At 38.7% G+C, this 18,192-nt stretch overlaps 1 protein-coding gene across 2 annotated transcripts in view; it reads left to right on the forward strand.

Annotated features, from left to right (window-relative positions):
* The window catches only part of LOC109986197 (potassium voltage-gated channel subfamily D member 3-like), a 94,024-nt gene extending 79,969 nt beyond the window's left edge, over positions 1-14,055 (forward strand). The window contains exons 4-8 of one of the 2 annotated variants that reach the window (XM_065954664.1): positions 4,339-4,440; positions 7,502-7,594; positions 8,316-8,333; positions 8,682-8,941; positions 10,239-14,055. In XM_065954664.1, the coding sequence (XP_065810736.1) occupies positions 4,339-4,440; positions 7,502-7,594; positions 8,316-8,333; positions 8,682-8,941; positions 10,239-10,479 (714 nt within the window). In that variant the 3' untranslated portion in view covers positions 10,480-14,055. The remainder of the gene's footprint in view (positions 1-4,338; positions 4,441-7,501; positions 7,595-8,315; positions 8,334-8,681; positions 8,942-10,238) is intronic. The other variant, XM_065954665.1, reaches the window with a different exon arrangement.
* The last annotated feature ends 4,137 nt before the right edge of the window (positions 14,056-18,192 follow it).

Below are 18,192 nucleotides of genomic sequence, written 5' to 3' on the forward strand. Positions count from 1 at the left end.
AACTTCCCCAGAAGAAGGAGACAGATTTCTTTTTATCCCTGCACAACTCAGAGGTGAAACGTAGTCGCTTCCAGGGTGACGAGGCTGTAAATGGGCTGAGGTCGCACCAGTAATGGGACGGCAAAGTCAAGTGCAGCCACACTGAGAGATGGCAGGTTGTCAAAGAAAAAAAGGAACGGAGACGTGAGGGCAAAACAAGATGAAAGGCGCAAGATAAGAAAGAAGAGGAGATGGTGAAGAGAAAGGAGAACAAAAAAGGAAACTGTCTGAGCAGATATGAAAATAGAGGTGAACAAGGGTAAAAATCAAAGAAAAGGAAGAGAAAAAAAGTGCTCTCTGTATGCCGTAGTTTCAGGGCTCACTTGGCTTATAGGTGAGCATTTCATGCTTTCTCCCTGTTAAAAGTGGCAGTCTGACTGTCTGTCTGTGGGTGGCTATGTTACAGCATACAGGCTTGATTTGCTCCATCAACCATAGGAGAGAAGAAAGAAGTAAAATCACTAGAATCCATCATGGACAGGTTCTGGACAGACTCTCAAGGATGCCCATTAGGACTGACAATGAACAGACTGTAACTTTAGCGTGAATTACCTCAAATAAGTCCTTTTATTGCCTTGAAATACTTTCTCATCTTACTCAAAAACTTTTGTCACCAAGGGATTTTTTTTTTAAGTCTTGGAAAATTAGAAAGAAAGAAAGTTTTCATAGTGGTATCCTAATTAAAGACAAGGATGGTTACCAGGCAGGAAGGGTTTAGCTGAAAGGAAGAATAAGAAGGATGTCCCAAAATAACTACATATAGTAGTCTCACCACAATTAATGAATCCCTCTTAATCATCACTAATGTCCTTGGGAACAATGAGAGGTGGTGGTTGCATCAACAAAAACTCTGTCCTCTGCCTGCGTTTGTCTTATTTTGCTGTTGGGATGTTATTGGGGAAAATTTAGAAAATGAATCTCTGTAGCCACTGTAGCATCACCCATGCGTTTGTCAATGGCTCTCTTAAAGCATTTAGCATTTTCAGGCACCATGTTGTTGTTGTTATTTTTGAGCCAGAAATTGTAATATCTGGGCTCAGGGTGGAGCTTGAGAGGACAGATTTAGATTTTTTTGTGTGTGAATAACTAAGTTACGTTAACTGGGACCAAACCACTCTTCTTCATGGTCCCTATTTACAATGACAGAGTTAGCAGCAGTCAAACGACATACACCTTTCTCTTTGGAGATATTGCAAGAAAATGTCTCGTATGCTCCCAAATAATGTACCCCATTGTACGTTATCTATGGGCTCCTTGCCAGAATTTATGTCTGATCATTATCTTATCTTATTTCCCACCTTTCCCCCCCTTGTGTGAAACCCCTGCACAGGTCTAAACAAATATTTTATAATTAATGAAACACACTGAACAAAACTAACAAGCAAGCTTAGGACACAGCCACTTAGACTTGCTGAATTGGTGCTAACGAATTGATTACATAATTCACATTATGTCGCATTCATCAAAAAAGATTTGGCAGGTACTCCTTGGTTGCAGCAGGACATGTTATTTGTCCAATTTGTGCATGAAAAAATATCTTAAAGGCCCCTGAGTCTGCCCGGAACCTCTGTGTTTTCACTGAGGAGCAGCTAACCTTTAAGGTTCATCTGGCCTCAGTCGCCAGGTCATGTCAATCTGCCTTGTACAACATCAAAAAGATCAGACCCAACCTGTCAGAGCAAGAAACGCAGCTCCTGTTACAGCCCTTGTTATACCAACCATTGACTTCTGGCAGGTCTCCCTGCATGCACACTCAAACCTCTTGATATAATTTAAACTTTTAAGTTAGTTTAAGACACTTTTTAACTGTGTAGAGATTTAAGGACAGTGATTAACATATTAAACAACAATCACTAATTTGATCTTGCTCTGAAAGACAGTGTGCAGACCCGCTTCATGGCCTGTACACATACAAACTTTATTCTGTCTTTCATGGACAGATGTTTTCTAATTTTTTTGATTCACACTATTTCAACACTAAAATGGGAGGGGCCTCTGATTTTGACCTGCCTTTATTTTTTCAAACATGCAACACCAGGCTAGTACAAGGGACTAGGCCTTAAATTGGGATGGTCTTTGAATTTCAAATATGCCTTAAGACTATAATCTATCCTCAAGAGTGGATGGGATATTGCACAAAAAAAACATCCATTTGTTGCTGTTTTAGAATGAGAATGAGAAAAAATAAAGATGAAACACCAGCCTTGACCTGACTTTACTTGGCTTGATGATGAAATGGACCTGGACTTGACCTCTATTAGACTTTAAAATGTATGTCTTTATGACCAGACTTGACAGACACCTCTGGCCTCAGGATTTCATCAGTTTGGAGGAAAGCTTCCTTCGACAAACAATTTGGGCTCAGTGGACCATCACAGAAGATAAATTACTCATCAACACATCAGTGCAACCAATTGCAGCGCTCTTGCACTCAAAGAAGGATCAGAGCTAGTTGTTCTTTCATATTTTTTCTCTTCTTCTGTCAAGTCGAGCTTTTGATCAATAAGAAAAGCAGCCTGTGCTCGACAGCGCTTCCTCTTTCAAATTCATTCACTTTTTAAGTGAAGTTACGCACAAAGAAGCAGTCAATGCCCCCTCCCCCCCTTTATTTCTCTTCTTTCCCAAACCGTGCACATACACACACACAATCATTGCTATGACATCTCAGTCTTCAGCATTCCTCACACCTTCACAGGTTTCTGCCGTCTGATGGACAATTTCGGAAGCATCAAAACTAATTCCATTACTTTAGATTCATGTCTGGGAAGCAGATATTGCTCTGCCTCTCTGCTGTTTCTCAAATGTGTTTATCAGGGAGGGAGAGCAGGAGGACAAGGTTAAATAAATCTCTCAGCTTACGAGTCCAGAAGCACTTAAGGCAGCTGTATATGATATAGAGTCATCCTAATATCCTTTTCATTTGAAGAAATTCCCAAAACAATTTCTCTCTCATTTCCGATCCATCTCTCTCTCTCCCTCGCTCTGTTCTGTTATTACATCCATCTATTGGAGGAGTTTTTTCTCTTTGCCACACCTCACTTCAGAGACAGATTGAAGGATGAAAGTGTGAAAGTTTCACACGTGGCTGATCAATGAGGAAACTAAACTCTTTGTTGTTTGCTTATTAGCCTCCTCAAAGTAGTCACTAGACTAACCTGAGTCAGCAAATCCTTAAACATTTAGAACAACATAGTCTCATTAGAACCATGAAGCAGAACTAGAATGTATTTTACATTTAAAAGGTTCAACAAGAAGGGGTGCATGTGAAGCAGTGGTCGGTAGCTTCACTTTGTTTACGTCGTCAGCACGGCCGGCCGGCTCATCCTCTCGTTTATAAAAGTTGTTTAATTGAGGGACTAGAGAAAAGAAGAATAACATACTGTACTCACTGCTTAATTGCATGTCACATAAGCATTTCTAGAACACGGTCATTTCGGGTAAATTTACATGCAGTGTGAAGATACGAGCATAATAAAGATCGCTAGCATTAACATGCTAACACAACAATGCAGCGCAAGTTGTTTTGGTTTCATGCTGGTGCTCAAGGGCGACATCTACTGGATCAAAAAATCACATATAAAGCGGCATGAAAAGCTTGATCCCCCAACTGATAAATATGTATTTATATTTGGAAAAACAAATGAATTGACTTATTTATTAATAACAAATTCTTGACCTCACTATACATTTAAGGTTTAGAGACAATAGTCCAAATAATTTGCTTCAAACTTCCTGGAAACAGTTTGGAGAAGTTCCTATTTAACAAGACAACGCTCCTGTTTAACAAACCTTTCATAAAATATTATTTTTCCCAGTTTTGTGCAGAAAGACTTGACTTATGTGCACAGAGACCTGAATGAAATCCCATCAATCGTCTTTAGGATCTAGTGCAGCGCACAAATGCAACATCTAGCTGGAGTCTAAATGGTATCGAATCCTTGCAGCCAGAACACAAATCCCGTTAAAAGACTCACAAAGACTGGAGGCTGTCACTGCAGCAAATAATGCCTCTGATTTTGGAAGACATATGGGTGTAATGTTTTGGCGTCCGCATACTTTTGGCCTTGATGTGCATTTCAGTGGTTGGCACAATTCAGACAGCTGAAGCTTTTCTGTTTTCATGCAGAATGAAGGATTAATTGTGTGGTCAAAAGTAGTGCAGTAGTAGCAGCCATAGTAACTACAGAGTTTTAGAGATGAGCTGGCAGATACTCACCATTAAAGACAGTATTAGTCATCTTCAGTGACCTCCCGCCCACCCTGTCTGACGCTCTGACCTCTCCTTCCTCCCACATTCAGAAAGCCAGACTGGCCAGGATAAGAATATCCAAGTCCGGCAGCGCCAACGCCTTCATCCATAACAAACGCAACGGACTGCTCAACGAACTGCTGGAGCTGACGGTAAGGAAGACCTCTGACCCCCCCCCCATGAACACTGAGACCCATTGACTGCGAAGTGGGCGATATGATTACTGGAAAGGCGTTTCAAAATGTGTTCATTAAAAATGCCAGCAGATTGTGTTTCAGTAAGAGATTAATCATATTGTTCCCTGTCAAACACTCTTCTACTAATTATTTCAGTTCACTGCAACTCAATAGCTTGGAAGCATCAACTTCACACCCTTTGTGTGCACACACACACACACACACACACACAATGACAAACAATTACAGCCATAATTAAGCAAAGGACAATTTGGAAGTCATTTGGAGGCTGTGGAAGAGCAGCAGAAGTAGGATTCATTACTGTCTTGTGAGTTTACAGTTCAGGGGTGATAGCAGAGGAGTTATGACAATAATCCTCCATGAGGGGTGTTATCATCGTAATCACACTAAGTACTTTTTCTATAGTTGTCTTTCAGCCTTAAACTTGATTTAATCCCTCTCTGCAAAACTGGCAAAGTCAGGCAACAGAGGTTGTCTTCACTTTCGCTGTGTGTTGGTGATAATTACATGTTTAGAGCATAAAAGAGAAAACTTCAGAGCCAACTGAAAAACTGCTCCAGTGAACGATGAGGCTGCGGAGGACATCTCACACAAAACTGACTCCTGGTCCTAAAAGTATAAAATGTTGCTTTCTTTCCTCTCATATACTATAAACAACTGTGTTCTTGTTTTCTTCTCCATACTTCACATGTCCAAGAAATAATCTTTCTATGGAATCTCAGCAGGAAGATAAGTCGTAAACTGACAACGTTGGACGTTAGCCTGACACAAGGCTTACCTGCTCTTACCAGCAGCGTATTATGTCTGAATATTTGGATATACAGTAAATGTCATCCCCACAGCTGTGCAAGTGTAAAAAATAATAATAATTCATTGTCAATTGTCAGTATGAGCCCTGTAAAGCCCTAAAACTACCGTATACACTGAAATGTTAGAATAAATTCAAAATGGCTAAAGTGATCTAATAGGGCCTTTGCATCCCACAATGCTTTGGGCCCCATCTGACAGTGCTAGACTTAAGAGATTAACAGAGCCAGGCTAAGCTTTCCCCCAGTTTCCAGTTTTTTTAATGCCAAGCTAAGCTAATTAGCTCCTGGCTCTAGCTGTGTATTTAATATACAGAGATGAGGTATTGATCCTCTCATCTAACTCTCGGCAAGTAAGCAAACAGTATTAAAGTGTGTATCCACTGCCATGTTTGTCCTCCATTTCTTAGTAGTCCTTTATTTCTATCCTTCAGGGATTTATTCAATATGTCACCACCATGGGAAAATGTGTTTAGTGATGTATGAACAAACTGGCCACATCCTTACTATTCAGTGCATTGCTCCTGCGTTAAGTCACACACTCCCCTCCTGGCAGATTGTTACTCAAATCCATTTGGATCTAATCGAGTCCAGTGTGGAGGCTCTCGGGTGTCTGGAAGTGGTCAGAATTATCATATAAATGCCATCTGCGAGCGCTCAGCAACCCCGATCCCTCTGCATGTGTGTGATGAGGCTGCCAGAGTCCTGACGCATCAAATTACAGTGCTGTCAGTGCTGTCAGTCAGTCAGTGCTGCTGTATGAGTCTGAGGTTACGGCGCGTGAGGAGAAATGACTAAATGACTGCTTCTCCCACGGCCTGCGGTTACATTACAAGCTCTGCTCTGCTGGTCTCTTCCAGTTTTTTCCCTGATGCCTTTTTTTGACTTCTTTTTGTTTGTAACTTAGGGCTCATGCTGTTTATTGATTATGCTTTCCAGTTGTATTATGAGACCCTACAGTATATTCCCTTAAGATGTCATCTACTTCATTTTCTTTTCTTCAGCTTTTAAAAGATTACTCATTCGATGAGTTTTTGGAAAGTCTACCTAGCTCTGTAAAAAAAGATATTGGGCCGCTTTAAAATCACCAATACTGTTTATAAAGTGTGAATGTGCTATGGACCACATTCACACATATTATACAGTAGAGTCATTAAGGCTAGAAAAACACAATGTGTTTACATTTCATCTCAACTGCATCAGCACCAGCTTTAATGATCAGAAGCATGAACCTTTAAATCTCAGTCTCTGTCTAAACAAAGTCTCTGATAGTCCTGTCTCTCTCAGGGCACATGCTCACATTGAGACATCAGGAGGCGTGCTGTTGTCGTGCCCACGTCGCTGTATTGTTCCTATGTCTGGAATCTGAATGAGAGTCCTTGGGCTGGATCGCCAACCCACCCAAATCCTCAGTGTAACAATGTGCGCTGTGGGGAGGGAATTAATTTGTTTTCAGTTTTCATGTTTTTTGGCATTTGTGACTACTCAGAGACTAAGCTATATCGGAGCCTGAGCTTTGAAACTAAGTCCCGCTTGGAGAAAAACCCAGAACAAAAAGTGGCTCCATAAGTTTCTGTCTCTGTTTTTCTGAACGCTTCTGTTTTCCTCTGACGCTTCATGCATCAAAAACTCTTCTGCTGCCTGAAGCCTCACATATAACACTCAGTAGTATCTACTTAGATAATTACATAACAGAGCTAGCAACTATGCAGCTTTACAATGTATTTTTTGTATTAATTGAATGAAGTGAAAAGATTTATTTTGAGGCCTGATCACATAAGAAAACAAACAAAGACAGTGACAGAATGAGTACCACAAATGAGAACAACAGAGAAAATTAATTATGAAGAAATTCCTTCCTTGCCAAGGCTGAGGGATCGATTCACAGCAAGTGGAAATATTGTCCACTGTGAGACAGAACGAGTAGTTGTTTCAAATCAACAAAAAGCAGAACAAAGACGTCATGCGACAGATATTCATGAAATATAAATCCGTAACATCAGCGTCAGGATACAGAGATCGCAGTGACAGACTTTAATGAACGACGAGGAAATGTCAGTAGGTTAATTTGCTAACGTGCATCAAAGTTCTTTGTGTGTATGTGTGTTAAATGTTTCCTTTCTGTGTGTGTGTGTGTGTGTGTGTGTGTGTGTGTGTGTGTGTGTGTGTGTGTGTGTGTGTGTGTGTGTGTGTGTGTGTTTCTTACAAAGGATAAGGAAGAGGAGGAGCAGAAGCAGGCGAAGTCCCCCTCCCTGATTGAGATCCAACACCACCACCTACTGCACTGTCTGGAGCAAACCACAGTGAGTACACCTCAGCACTTGTCCTTTTTTTTGGTTCATTTGAAAACTTTTGGCTTTTAAAATTTGTGAGGAAGAAAAAAAAAAGGTGTTTTTATTGTCAATTAAAAATCTTCTCATGACTATTACATTTTGTGCCAGCACAGACACAGCGTGTACTTCAGGGCTGAGGGAGCTGGCAACCCGAGTACAATCAGTGTTTGTAGAGGATAAACAGCAATTATAGTATGCAAGAATCTTATTGTATATGCCTAATTCTCTCTGTATTGCTTACATTTCCTGTCTGTATATCTGTGTGTAAAACTCCAAGGCACTCTTCTTTAAACAATAAGAATGTCTTTGTCAGGGAGACGAGACGTTTTTTGACCCTCTGAGGAAGCCTTGACGTTAATATGCATAGATGTCTTCCTTTGAAAGTCCAACATGAGCATGTTCTGACAACAAAGGCATTTCATTGTTTAAAGAGAGTTCATTCAAGTTTTTCTTCAAAGAGCATCTCTAGATAACACTTTTTTGAATCCAGGAACGCTAATTCTTTTCTACTTTAACCCTTTATTTATTTATTTTCTGAGACGGGAAAAGCTCATTTTACACACATGTATGACACCTTTAATCATTAAATACACACACACACACCCACACACACACTGTTTGTGTAAACATGTTTGACCATCCCTTTGACATCAATGTTTCTGTCTTCTCAAAATTTTCTTTTCCACATCAGTTGGAAGCAAGAAACAAAGTAAGAAAGGCTTCAAAATGTTCACATAACAGTTTGATTTAGATGTCTCTGTAATTTACAAAAATGTTCTGAAAGCAAAAAGCATAGTGTCACTGTATCTGTTTTCCTAACAGCAAATATACTAATTGGCCATGTGCGTGAGTTTGTGAAGTGTAGCTTTTTACTTTAAGTTTATTATTGGTATTAATTGTCTTTCTTTGGTGTATTTGTTTGTAGAATTGTGAATGACATAGAACACAAAGCATCAAGTCCCATGAGTCTGAATTTGATTTGCTCTACACCCTGTTTTGCTCTCTCCACCAGTCTCTCCTTGTGTATTTAAACCATCATCCTGTCTCTCTCCTGTAGGCTCATGAGTTTGTGGACGAGCAGATGTATGAGCAGAACTGTTTAGAGATGGCTCTGCAGACATACACGTCACGCAGCCCCTCCGTATCCAGCGATGACAGTTCTTCAGGGACCTGCTGCGGCCGTAGAGTGAAGAGAAACATGCCTCTACCCAACACCAGCCTGCCCTCCGCCCACCCTGTACCAACACACCAGAGCCCCCTGCAGGAGCTAAGTGCACTCCACATACAATGTGGGGATGCACCGTCACACACCATCAGGTAAGACTGAAGGACAGAGGGAGACCAGCGGAGTAAATGAAGTTGTTAACAAGAAAACTGCCTACTTTTTACTGGTGGTGGGCAGATAAAGCCTTTAGGCTACACACTAGTGACCTCAGGTGGCTTGTTAAAGTACTGCAACATCTCACTGCTTCGCAGACTTTGTGTGGAATAAAATTACAACAAGCCTGTGTGTGCAAGCATTTTTAACTCTACATTGATTGACTCCTAAAGATAACTGAAATATGTGGGCTCTACATAACCAGGACTTGGTAATCAAAGACAATAATATGCTGTGTTTCAATGCTGCACTGCAATCAAAATACCTTCCTTTATTTACAGTATCACCCAGATGTGATATCAAGGCTCCGCATTTTGTAATAGCTGTGGAGCCTGACTAAAGACAGTAACACCTCATGCAGCGTGTATGCACTTTTCAAGATTTCTGTGAATCAGTCTTAATGCATAGTGAAACAAGCCTCCAGATTATACACTAAAATGCTGTTCAAACTTTTATTTCTACTTGCCAATGAATGTCCCCATAACTGCTGACCAGGATGTAAGCAGACAAAAATTACCTTAAAACACTAAAGAACAAGCAAAGACATTACTAAGCTGCTGTTCCACAGGAGACTACTATTATCAAATGACATCTGTGGTTGGTTTATCGTGGATGATGATTTTAGTTGGAATTGTTTGCTTTATAAATGACAGACTTTTACACTAAAAGTTTTGGATCATACACATCCTCCACTATATCTGGAGGTTTCCTTTACTACTCCTGGGTGTTTGGGGCTTCAGCCTGACTATGAACATGAACAGTACCGGGAACAAAATGATTGAATTAAGTAAATTAAAAAAAGGTGCAATGAAACAAACAGTCACTAGAGGGGAGTAAAGGAACATTGTATGAAATTGTCTCTTTTAGTTTGACAGTTTTCTCTTCAAGTTCAATCAGATTTTTGAGAAAATGACTTGTTACCTGAATTAAAAAAAAGGTTTTATGGAATAGTTTAAATAAATAGATCTAGATGATCATTTAATCATTTATTACACAATATATGAAGAGCAATACATTTAATAGACAATGCAGAGTAAATTACTCTAAACATATTTATCTGTTTGGCTTGGAGAATTAAATATTCACTTCACATTGTAGACAATGTGCTATCTCCATTAACATTCTGTTTGAAGTGCACATTACATGATGGGACTTTTCTGAAGTCTTTTGTGTGTCAGTTATGTAGGATACAATTTAAAACTACTCTTAGTCTCATTTATCTATTTTTTTACCTAGTCGTTCAACTCTCAACCTGAAAAAGGACAACAGCAGCAGGATCAACTGCAAGGGAGGTGGTCGGATCACCACGGCGATCATCAGCCTCCCCACACCTCCAGCTTTGACCCCTGACGGTGACGGTCTCCACGGGCCCCCTCAAAGGAGGCCGCCCCCACCTCCGGGTCTCCCTGCAACACCAAGCATCCAGACAACAACAAGCTCCGCTGGGATGAACATCGTCAAAGTGTCTGCTCTGTGACTTCCTGTGTGATGGATGTAACTCAGCCCAGCAGGAGGAGAGAGGAGAGGAAAAAAAAGAAGAGGTCACACACTACCTTCATGGCAGCACTCTGTCCGGTCTCACAGGGTCGACAGGAGGAAGGCTGATCCCCTGAGGAGTCACCAGTTGTTGTGTAAGAGAAGACAGTTGATGTTGAGGCATTGCAGAGGAAGAGGACTGTAGATATGTGAACCAGGAATCACACACTTGTCATGTCTTGTTTGCACTGTAGATATGGACAGAATCACTGCATTTCTAAAAGTTGATAACAGCCGTGAAGATGATTTACAGCCTGTACTGTACTGGGGAAGAGACTCAAAGACAATGTGCAAACAACATATCTCTTTTCATAATCAGCCAACTCTTTCCACACAACACAGTGTCACAGGAAGATGAAAGTGCAGTCACAGTGAAATAGTAAAAAAGGACATATTGTCGACTTGAAATGTGTTTAAAGTACAACGTGTGAGCTGAAGCAAAGTGTTGACTGTTTTTACTTGAATTTGTTTGGTCTTGTTTGTGTTGTGTGTTGTTTGTTTCAAGTTTGAAAAAAATAATTGTTCACAGTTTTCTATACTGCAGCGTTTCAAAGGTCATGGCACCCGACCGGATGCTGCAAATGTCTTATTGGTAAAATGTGAGTTTGATGTGTTTGAAAGAGTGTATTTTCTTGGATATTTGTGTCTGATTAATCATATCAAGATTTAAACCAATCTGTGAATTTCAGTTTCCAGTGATTGATATCACTCTTCCTTCATGACTTTATAGATTTTTCATTCTGATGCGAGACAAAGCAGTGATTTATAAGACTGATCTTATATATTTCTGCTTAAGGCACACATCTTAAAGGTCACATATTGTGCAAAATACACTTTACCATGTTTTTCTAACTCTAGCATGTGTCCCTAGTCTGTCTACAAACCGCCCAATTATGAGAAAAGTCCATCCTCTCTGTCTTTTGCCTGCTCTACTTTTCAAAAAATGAGCGCTAAAACAGGCCGTTTGGAGATTTTGACTTTGTGACATCACAAAGGGCAGTAACCCCTCCCCGAGGTGGGTGACACTCCCACAGCTAGGTGTTTGTTCTGCCCTCTGAGTCTGCGTGTTGAAAGAAAGCCCAAGCCACCAAAGCCCTTCCAGAGAGGGCGTGGTCAGACCCAGCTCATTTACATTTAAAGCTACAGAAACAGCCTGTTCTGAGTAGGACTGCGATAGAGGGGTTTAAAGACGTGATAAAATAAAGGCTCAGATAGGATTTTTAACATGAAACTTCACAGACATGTTTTTTGGTACTTCTGAAATTTAGTTAAACTTAGTTTAGTTGAAAAAGAGTATAATATGTGACCTTTAAATACTATTTTTTACTATTTTAATAGGCAAATGTGATGTAAAAATGATTTAAAATGGCTTAATATTTATTTCCTCAATCACCCATGCTCTGCAGTAAATGACAAACAGAACTCAAACAGGACAAATTGTGCAGTGGTTGGGGAGTATTTTAAGCAGCGGCTGAATACAGTTTTAGATTATGAAGTACAGCATCAGGTCAGTGAGTGTTTATGTGAAGATTAACTTGAATTTTATTTTTCCTGTAATGAAAGAAAATCCTTTAAAAGCAGCTGAGTAACTCATGGATGTGTGTTTAATTTGAGGTCTATATCACAGTCAATGGTTTTCATCAGTTCATGCTATATGTTAATAACTAAAAAACGTATGATATATTTCCAGAAAACAAGATGCTTATATTGTTTTTACTCAATGAATGTATGCTCTTGTTCCTATTTATGTGATGGTGTTGTTTGTCTGTAATCATCTTGAGCATGTGTCTGCGTTATAGCTCCGCTGGTGTGTCAAACAACTTCACAGTTTATTTGTTAACAGATCATTATTTCTTTGTTAGTCATTATTTATATTCTACTCTGTGTGTGTGTGTGTGTGTGTGTGTGTGTGTGTGTGTGTGTGTGTGTGTGTGTGTGTGTGTGAACATTGTACTAGATCTGCTGCTTTGTATTTTGTATGTCTGTATATCATGCTGCATCAGCTGTTTTAAAGACCGGTGTGACTCAGAGGCGCAGACTTGTTCAGTCTAGACGAGGACTGTGGCTCTCATCATCAAAAGTATTCAGAACATAAGGCAGATTGATACATGTAGTTAAACGTCCAGGTGCTGTGGAACACCATATTAGCGTTCATGATATAACCTTTATCCAATCAGATCACTTGATTAGAACCAACGGTTGTATATTTACAGATGTTGTTCTGTATATCAGCACTGCTGTGATGGTCGGCTGCAGGCCGAGAGCAAAAACAATCACAGTGTCTGAGATTCACATGAAAAATTCAAATTCTCAAATATGATACCGCTTTAACACAACACAAAACAAGCATGATACATAGGAAAAAAAACGATTGGCACTCAAACACACACACACACACACACACACACACACAGTACTGATGTTCTGCAGCTTGACTGTAACTGGACTTTTGCCAAGCGACACAAACACTTTATAATGTACATTTATCTGTATATGTCCATTTTCCTTGCATCCAGTGAAATAAGAGTATGACCACTGTTGTTTTGGTGACATCTGTGATGGATGAATCTAGACACAGACTGCTGTAACATTTAATAAAAGTACTCAGAACAGCTGATTTATAGTTTAGAAAGTCCCGGTGCTGGTGTACTGTATATCAGCAGTCAAGGAAAGCCTGTTGTGACTGTTGTATAATGGGTTAACTGATTTATGTCAAAGATGATCACAAGAGAGCAGCAAAGATACATCTGACAAAAAAGAGAAAATTATTGGTCCGGTTTAAGGCCTCACTCCTGCAGTAGGAAAGTATTTTCTGATATGTAGCGTAGCAACCTGCTGCATACAGTACAATGAATCTTTATGAAGATGGTGTTTGGGTTTGTTTGTTAGTACTTGCCAAGTCAGTTGTTGTATGAAATGATATTTGTCATTTCGTTTGTTTACCTAAATGGAATTTGTTTTGTCCTGTGGTGTTTAATTGATCACAAAGTGAGTCGTTTTTTGCTGCATCGTCGGTAATCTTTGTTTTGCATTTCTGTATTGTGCCATGTTCTTTATGCTGCTAAATATATAAATATATAAAAAGAACTATGAGCCCTTTAGATAACTTTTCTTCTCACTTTTAGCACTGAAAATAATAAACAGCCACTTGGCCGTGGTGTTCAGAACCTGGATCTTGGTAACTAATGCAGTCTCTACACATTAGGGCTTTTTGCAGAACCATAAAAAGAACCATAGATCACATTCATGCATTTAAAACAGGAAGCACTTCCCTCACACCAGTGTTACTTCTGTACGATGATGATCATCACTTGTTATAATATGGTGGACTTGACTTTACAATGCATTGTGGGGGTCATTTTTTTAAGAGTCTTGGCATTGCTGTTTGTGTTGTTTCTTATCTTTTTATCCTTTGGAACGGAGCTTCTCTGTCTGTTTGCTGTCTTTATGATATTCTGTCAGTTTCTTTGTTATAACAAATAAGTGTCAGGAAATTAAATTCTGACACAACAATCAAGTGTTGTGTATCTTTTCCTTTTTTCTAACGGTGAAATGTCCAGTCAATCAAACTTTATTTAAATAGTACTTTTCAGACAAATTCAATTGCAGTTCAAAGTGCTTTGCACAGGAATGAAGGGGAAAAAAAGGGAGAATCTTAAAAAATATAAATGTTTGATTTGTGTTTTTTTTTTGTCAAAATCAGCTGAAACCTGAGTCTTTGTCTCAGGGTCATCAAACTTTAGCTTGCTATCATCTTTTTTTGCTGCCAAACGTAAGAAATCTGAAGTTTCACCTTTAGTCAGATATTCATGTCACTCACTAGATGGCAGCATAATACACAAATCATCTTCGGCTGAGTTCAAAGAGCAATCTTAACTAAACATACATGTTATACTGTAGTTTCTGAATTGAGAAACCTTTCTGACACTAATGAAATAATGAGTCTGAGTTAATTAGAATAGTTAGAATTAGAATTGTATATCTTTTCTCGTCTTCTGACTACTCAAAGCGCTTTAACACAGCAGGTTACACCTACACATTCACACACTGATGGCAGAGGCTGCTATGTAAAGTGACCATCATGGTTAAGTTATATATTTCACACAGAGACGACCGTCTCTACCAACTGAGCCACAGCCGCCCACTTCACAACAGATGTGATCTGAAGAAACTTTCCACAAAGAGCTGCTGTAGGTCAAACTTTGTTTGCTCCGCTCAAATATCAACATATCTATTCCATAAAAAATGTGAGTTAATGCATGCCTTTTTATAGTCATTCTTTACAATGATATGATTAAACTTTATGAAACATAAAGTATATGTTTCTAATAATCGATGAAAACAATCGAAAATAAGAGCCCTAAAATGTTGGATTTCACTTTGTGATCCAGAAGAAAGTTAGAAACTGGTAATAAAAACAAGAGATTTATACTCCTGTCTTCAGTTTGATACAATATCCAAATATCAACATAAAAAATTAATCACCTGTAAATGCTGTGACATAATGTGATCACAAAGTCAGAGGGGAGTCATATTTCTCACACACCTCTCACTCTTCTGTCACGTATCTGACCAGGTGTTTCACCATCGACTCACTCTCCACATTATAAGTGGCTCTGACAGTCTGTCACAGTTTATTACCCATCATTAGAGTTTGTCTGGCTGATGTCATCACATGCAGGGATGGGATGACTCAAACAGAGCATGACTCACTCCGTTTGGAGATTAAAACAAATAAACATACAGCTGCTTCACAGATCAGCTCTAACAGCAGAGAAATGTTTCAAGCAGGGTGTAACATAGAGGTCAGGTATCCTTCAGATGTGTGGGTATTATAGAGTACTCTTGGACATTCAGATATATAAACATTTGACAGACAAAGCAAAGGCAGGAGCTCAGGACAATGACACAAAAAACATCAACAGTCAGGCCAAACAAAGAGAAGTCAACAACAATGATATCAATGCAAATACAAGTATTAAGAAAAGATACAACAGGCCGGTTTCTAAAGGAAGTTTAGGCTATAAAGCAAAACAATTAAAGACAATTAAAAAGAAGGGAAAGGTATTAATATCAAAGTAAAGAAGACAACTTTACATCACAGCTCATAAAAACAGAAATTAAGATAAAAAGGTGAAATATATAAGCTGGTAAATAAATCAAATCAACAAAGAAGAAGAGTTTAGAATGGATAATTAAGAGCAATAAATGAATAAAATATGTACGTTCTTAAGATCTTAAATAGTAAAGGGTAAAAAAAGTATATTTACGATTGGCGTTTGATCATGTTTGTCACAGAACAGTCTCTTCGTCATTACATAATCAATGCTGGAGTGTTAATGAAAATAATGCTAAACTGTGTAACAATGTATTTTTAAAAATGACCTTTTTATGCTTTGATTTGAGAACTGACAGTAAAGATGTGACAGAAAACATCAGAAGTGAGAGAGTCTTATATACAACTGACGATCCTGATCATAGCATACATTTCACTTCATGAATAAACCTGAAGTTCACCAGAAAAATATTTTTATACTTTCAACAGTAGCTGCATATCATGTGGTGGCACAGCCTGACCACTAGGTGACAGTGTACTATCACAACTAGTAGACAAAAACACTGTCATATCAGCTTTTAACAGCTACAAAGCGTAAATAATCAATAAATATCAGCTGCATACATATTAAACACCACATTAAACTTGCATTATGTGCTTAAGAATCAGAACAGCACAGACAGGCCCGGTTCTTCGAGGGTGCAAAGGCACCCACATTTTAAATGTCTGCACCCGCAATTGAATGGCTGCAAAAAAAAAACAACAATACATATTTTTAGGGTTAGGGGTAGGGTTAGGGCTTTATTACAGTAGTTGTAATAAAGACTTTCAAATGACAACATTGACTCACATTGTGTTTACTACATCCATGATCTGATGGTCATGTCATGTCCTAGCACCGGGTCTGCGCACAGAGCAGCTTCTGCAAACTGGTTATGTAATTATTTACTGTATTGACAACATTTATTATGCCACCACTTAGTTCATCACAAAACAGTGTGATGTCTATTAGGGAGAGATAATTATTATTATTTTAGGAAAAAGAAATGAAAAAGAAATCAGTTGTGCATTTCATCAGGGGGTGAATCATCATTTTAAGTGTATTTCCCTCACACTATAAATGTCATCAATTGGCTCCCGACTTTCCTTCTCATGTCCTTTCTTTCATCTTTGAATACTTTATTAACCAAGCACTGAGACATTCATATATTATGTATGAATATTAACTCTAGTCATTTGATTCTTACATCAACATGTCTTTTCAGCCTTGAAATAAAAACTTGCCTGTTTATGTAATATGATAATATAAAGATGTTATCTGACAGTTCAAGACACTGATGTGGTTTTAATGCATATTCAACAGTTCAGGAATTACAGTTACAACATGAACATGCTGACGTTTCATCATAAGGTTGTCTGTTCTTCTTTGCATGTCTGAAACAGGAAAGCAGTTCATCTGATTCAGTGATTCTCACTACAGTTCAGAGAAGTGACATAACACAAAGAGATAGCTTAAGTACTCTCACATGTACAGTAAGACCATTAATAGTCCTGATGCATAATTAAGATCATTAAAATAAGGTATATTTATCCTAAAGGAGGGGTTAAAGATCCATTCACATGAAAGGACCCTGGTTGGTGAAGTCAACACTTTTCTCTGTGATAACTCTGGGTGTTGATAATTGTGAGGATTGCAAAAATCTACATTAACATTTGTGTTACTCGCTTTTTTAAACCAATGTGCCATGCTTTCTCGGGTAATTGAAAAGAGACCATTACCATGTTTCTCGGTTTGTTGTAACAGCCTGAGTACATATATCTATGTAAAGAACTTTTTTTTTATTGTTATTTCTATGTAAAGGACAGTTTTGCCCAATATTATTCAGAATTTATATGATTTCTGAAGAGGTATCAAGAAGTCCAACAATGGCAGTTTCCATTGCCATGGAAATACAGATTCTGTTTAACTTCTGGCTAATCGAGAAGCAAGCAAAGAGGTGGAGTTAAGACGAAGGCAATGACATCCACATAAACGGCGGATGATAATGCTTTCTGTCTTCAGTGATGTATCGTTAAACAGTTGCTGCTGGTCCATGTGCTGCATGTGTTTCAGTGCAGAGTGATGTGAGGAGACATTTCCTTATCGTGTGTGTGTGTTCATGCTGACAGCTGGGAGGAAGTGGACACATGCAGGAGAAGCAGCTGCAGGTCAGGGTCACGTCTGAGATTAAATTGTTCCAAATCGTCAAGCTGAATAGATCCATGTGTCATAGCCTCAACTTCTTTATGATGAAGTTATTCGTGTATATCGGGTCTGAACACTGTATGAAACAATACATTCTGCTCCTGTTCTTTCCATTTCCATCTTCATTAAAAAGAAAATAATCTTCAAAAAAGGTAAAGGGGTGATAATGGATTTGAAGTGTCTAGAAATGTAAATTCTGGTTGGTGTTTTTTGTTTTGGACTTTGAAAATATTTTTAAAAAATCAGAGAAGCGAAAAGACCAAGTACTTTGAGTTTTCTGTTGTATCTTTCATCACAAGAAGTACACTGATTTACAGAAGTCTAGTAAACATGGATACATACAAGACCAATGT

The sequence above is a fragment of the Labrus bergylta genome, chromosome 5, assembly GCF_963930695.1.
Source record: "Labrus bergylta chromosome 5, fLabBer1.1, whole genome shotgun sequence".
Lineage (NCBI taxonomy): Eukaryota > Metazoa > Chordata > Actinopteri > Labriformes > Labridae > Labrus > Labrus bergylta.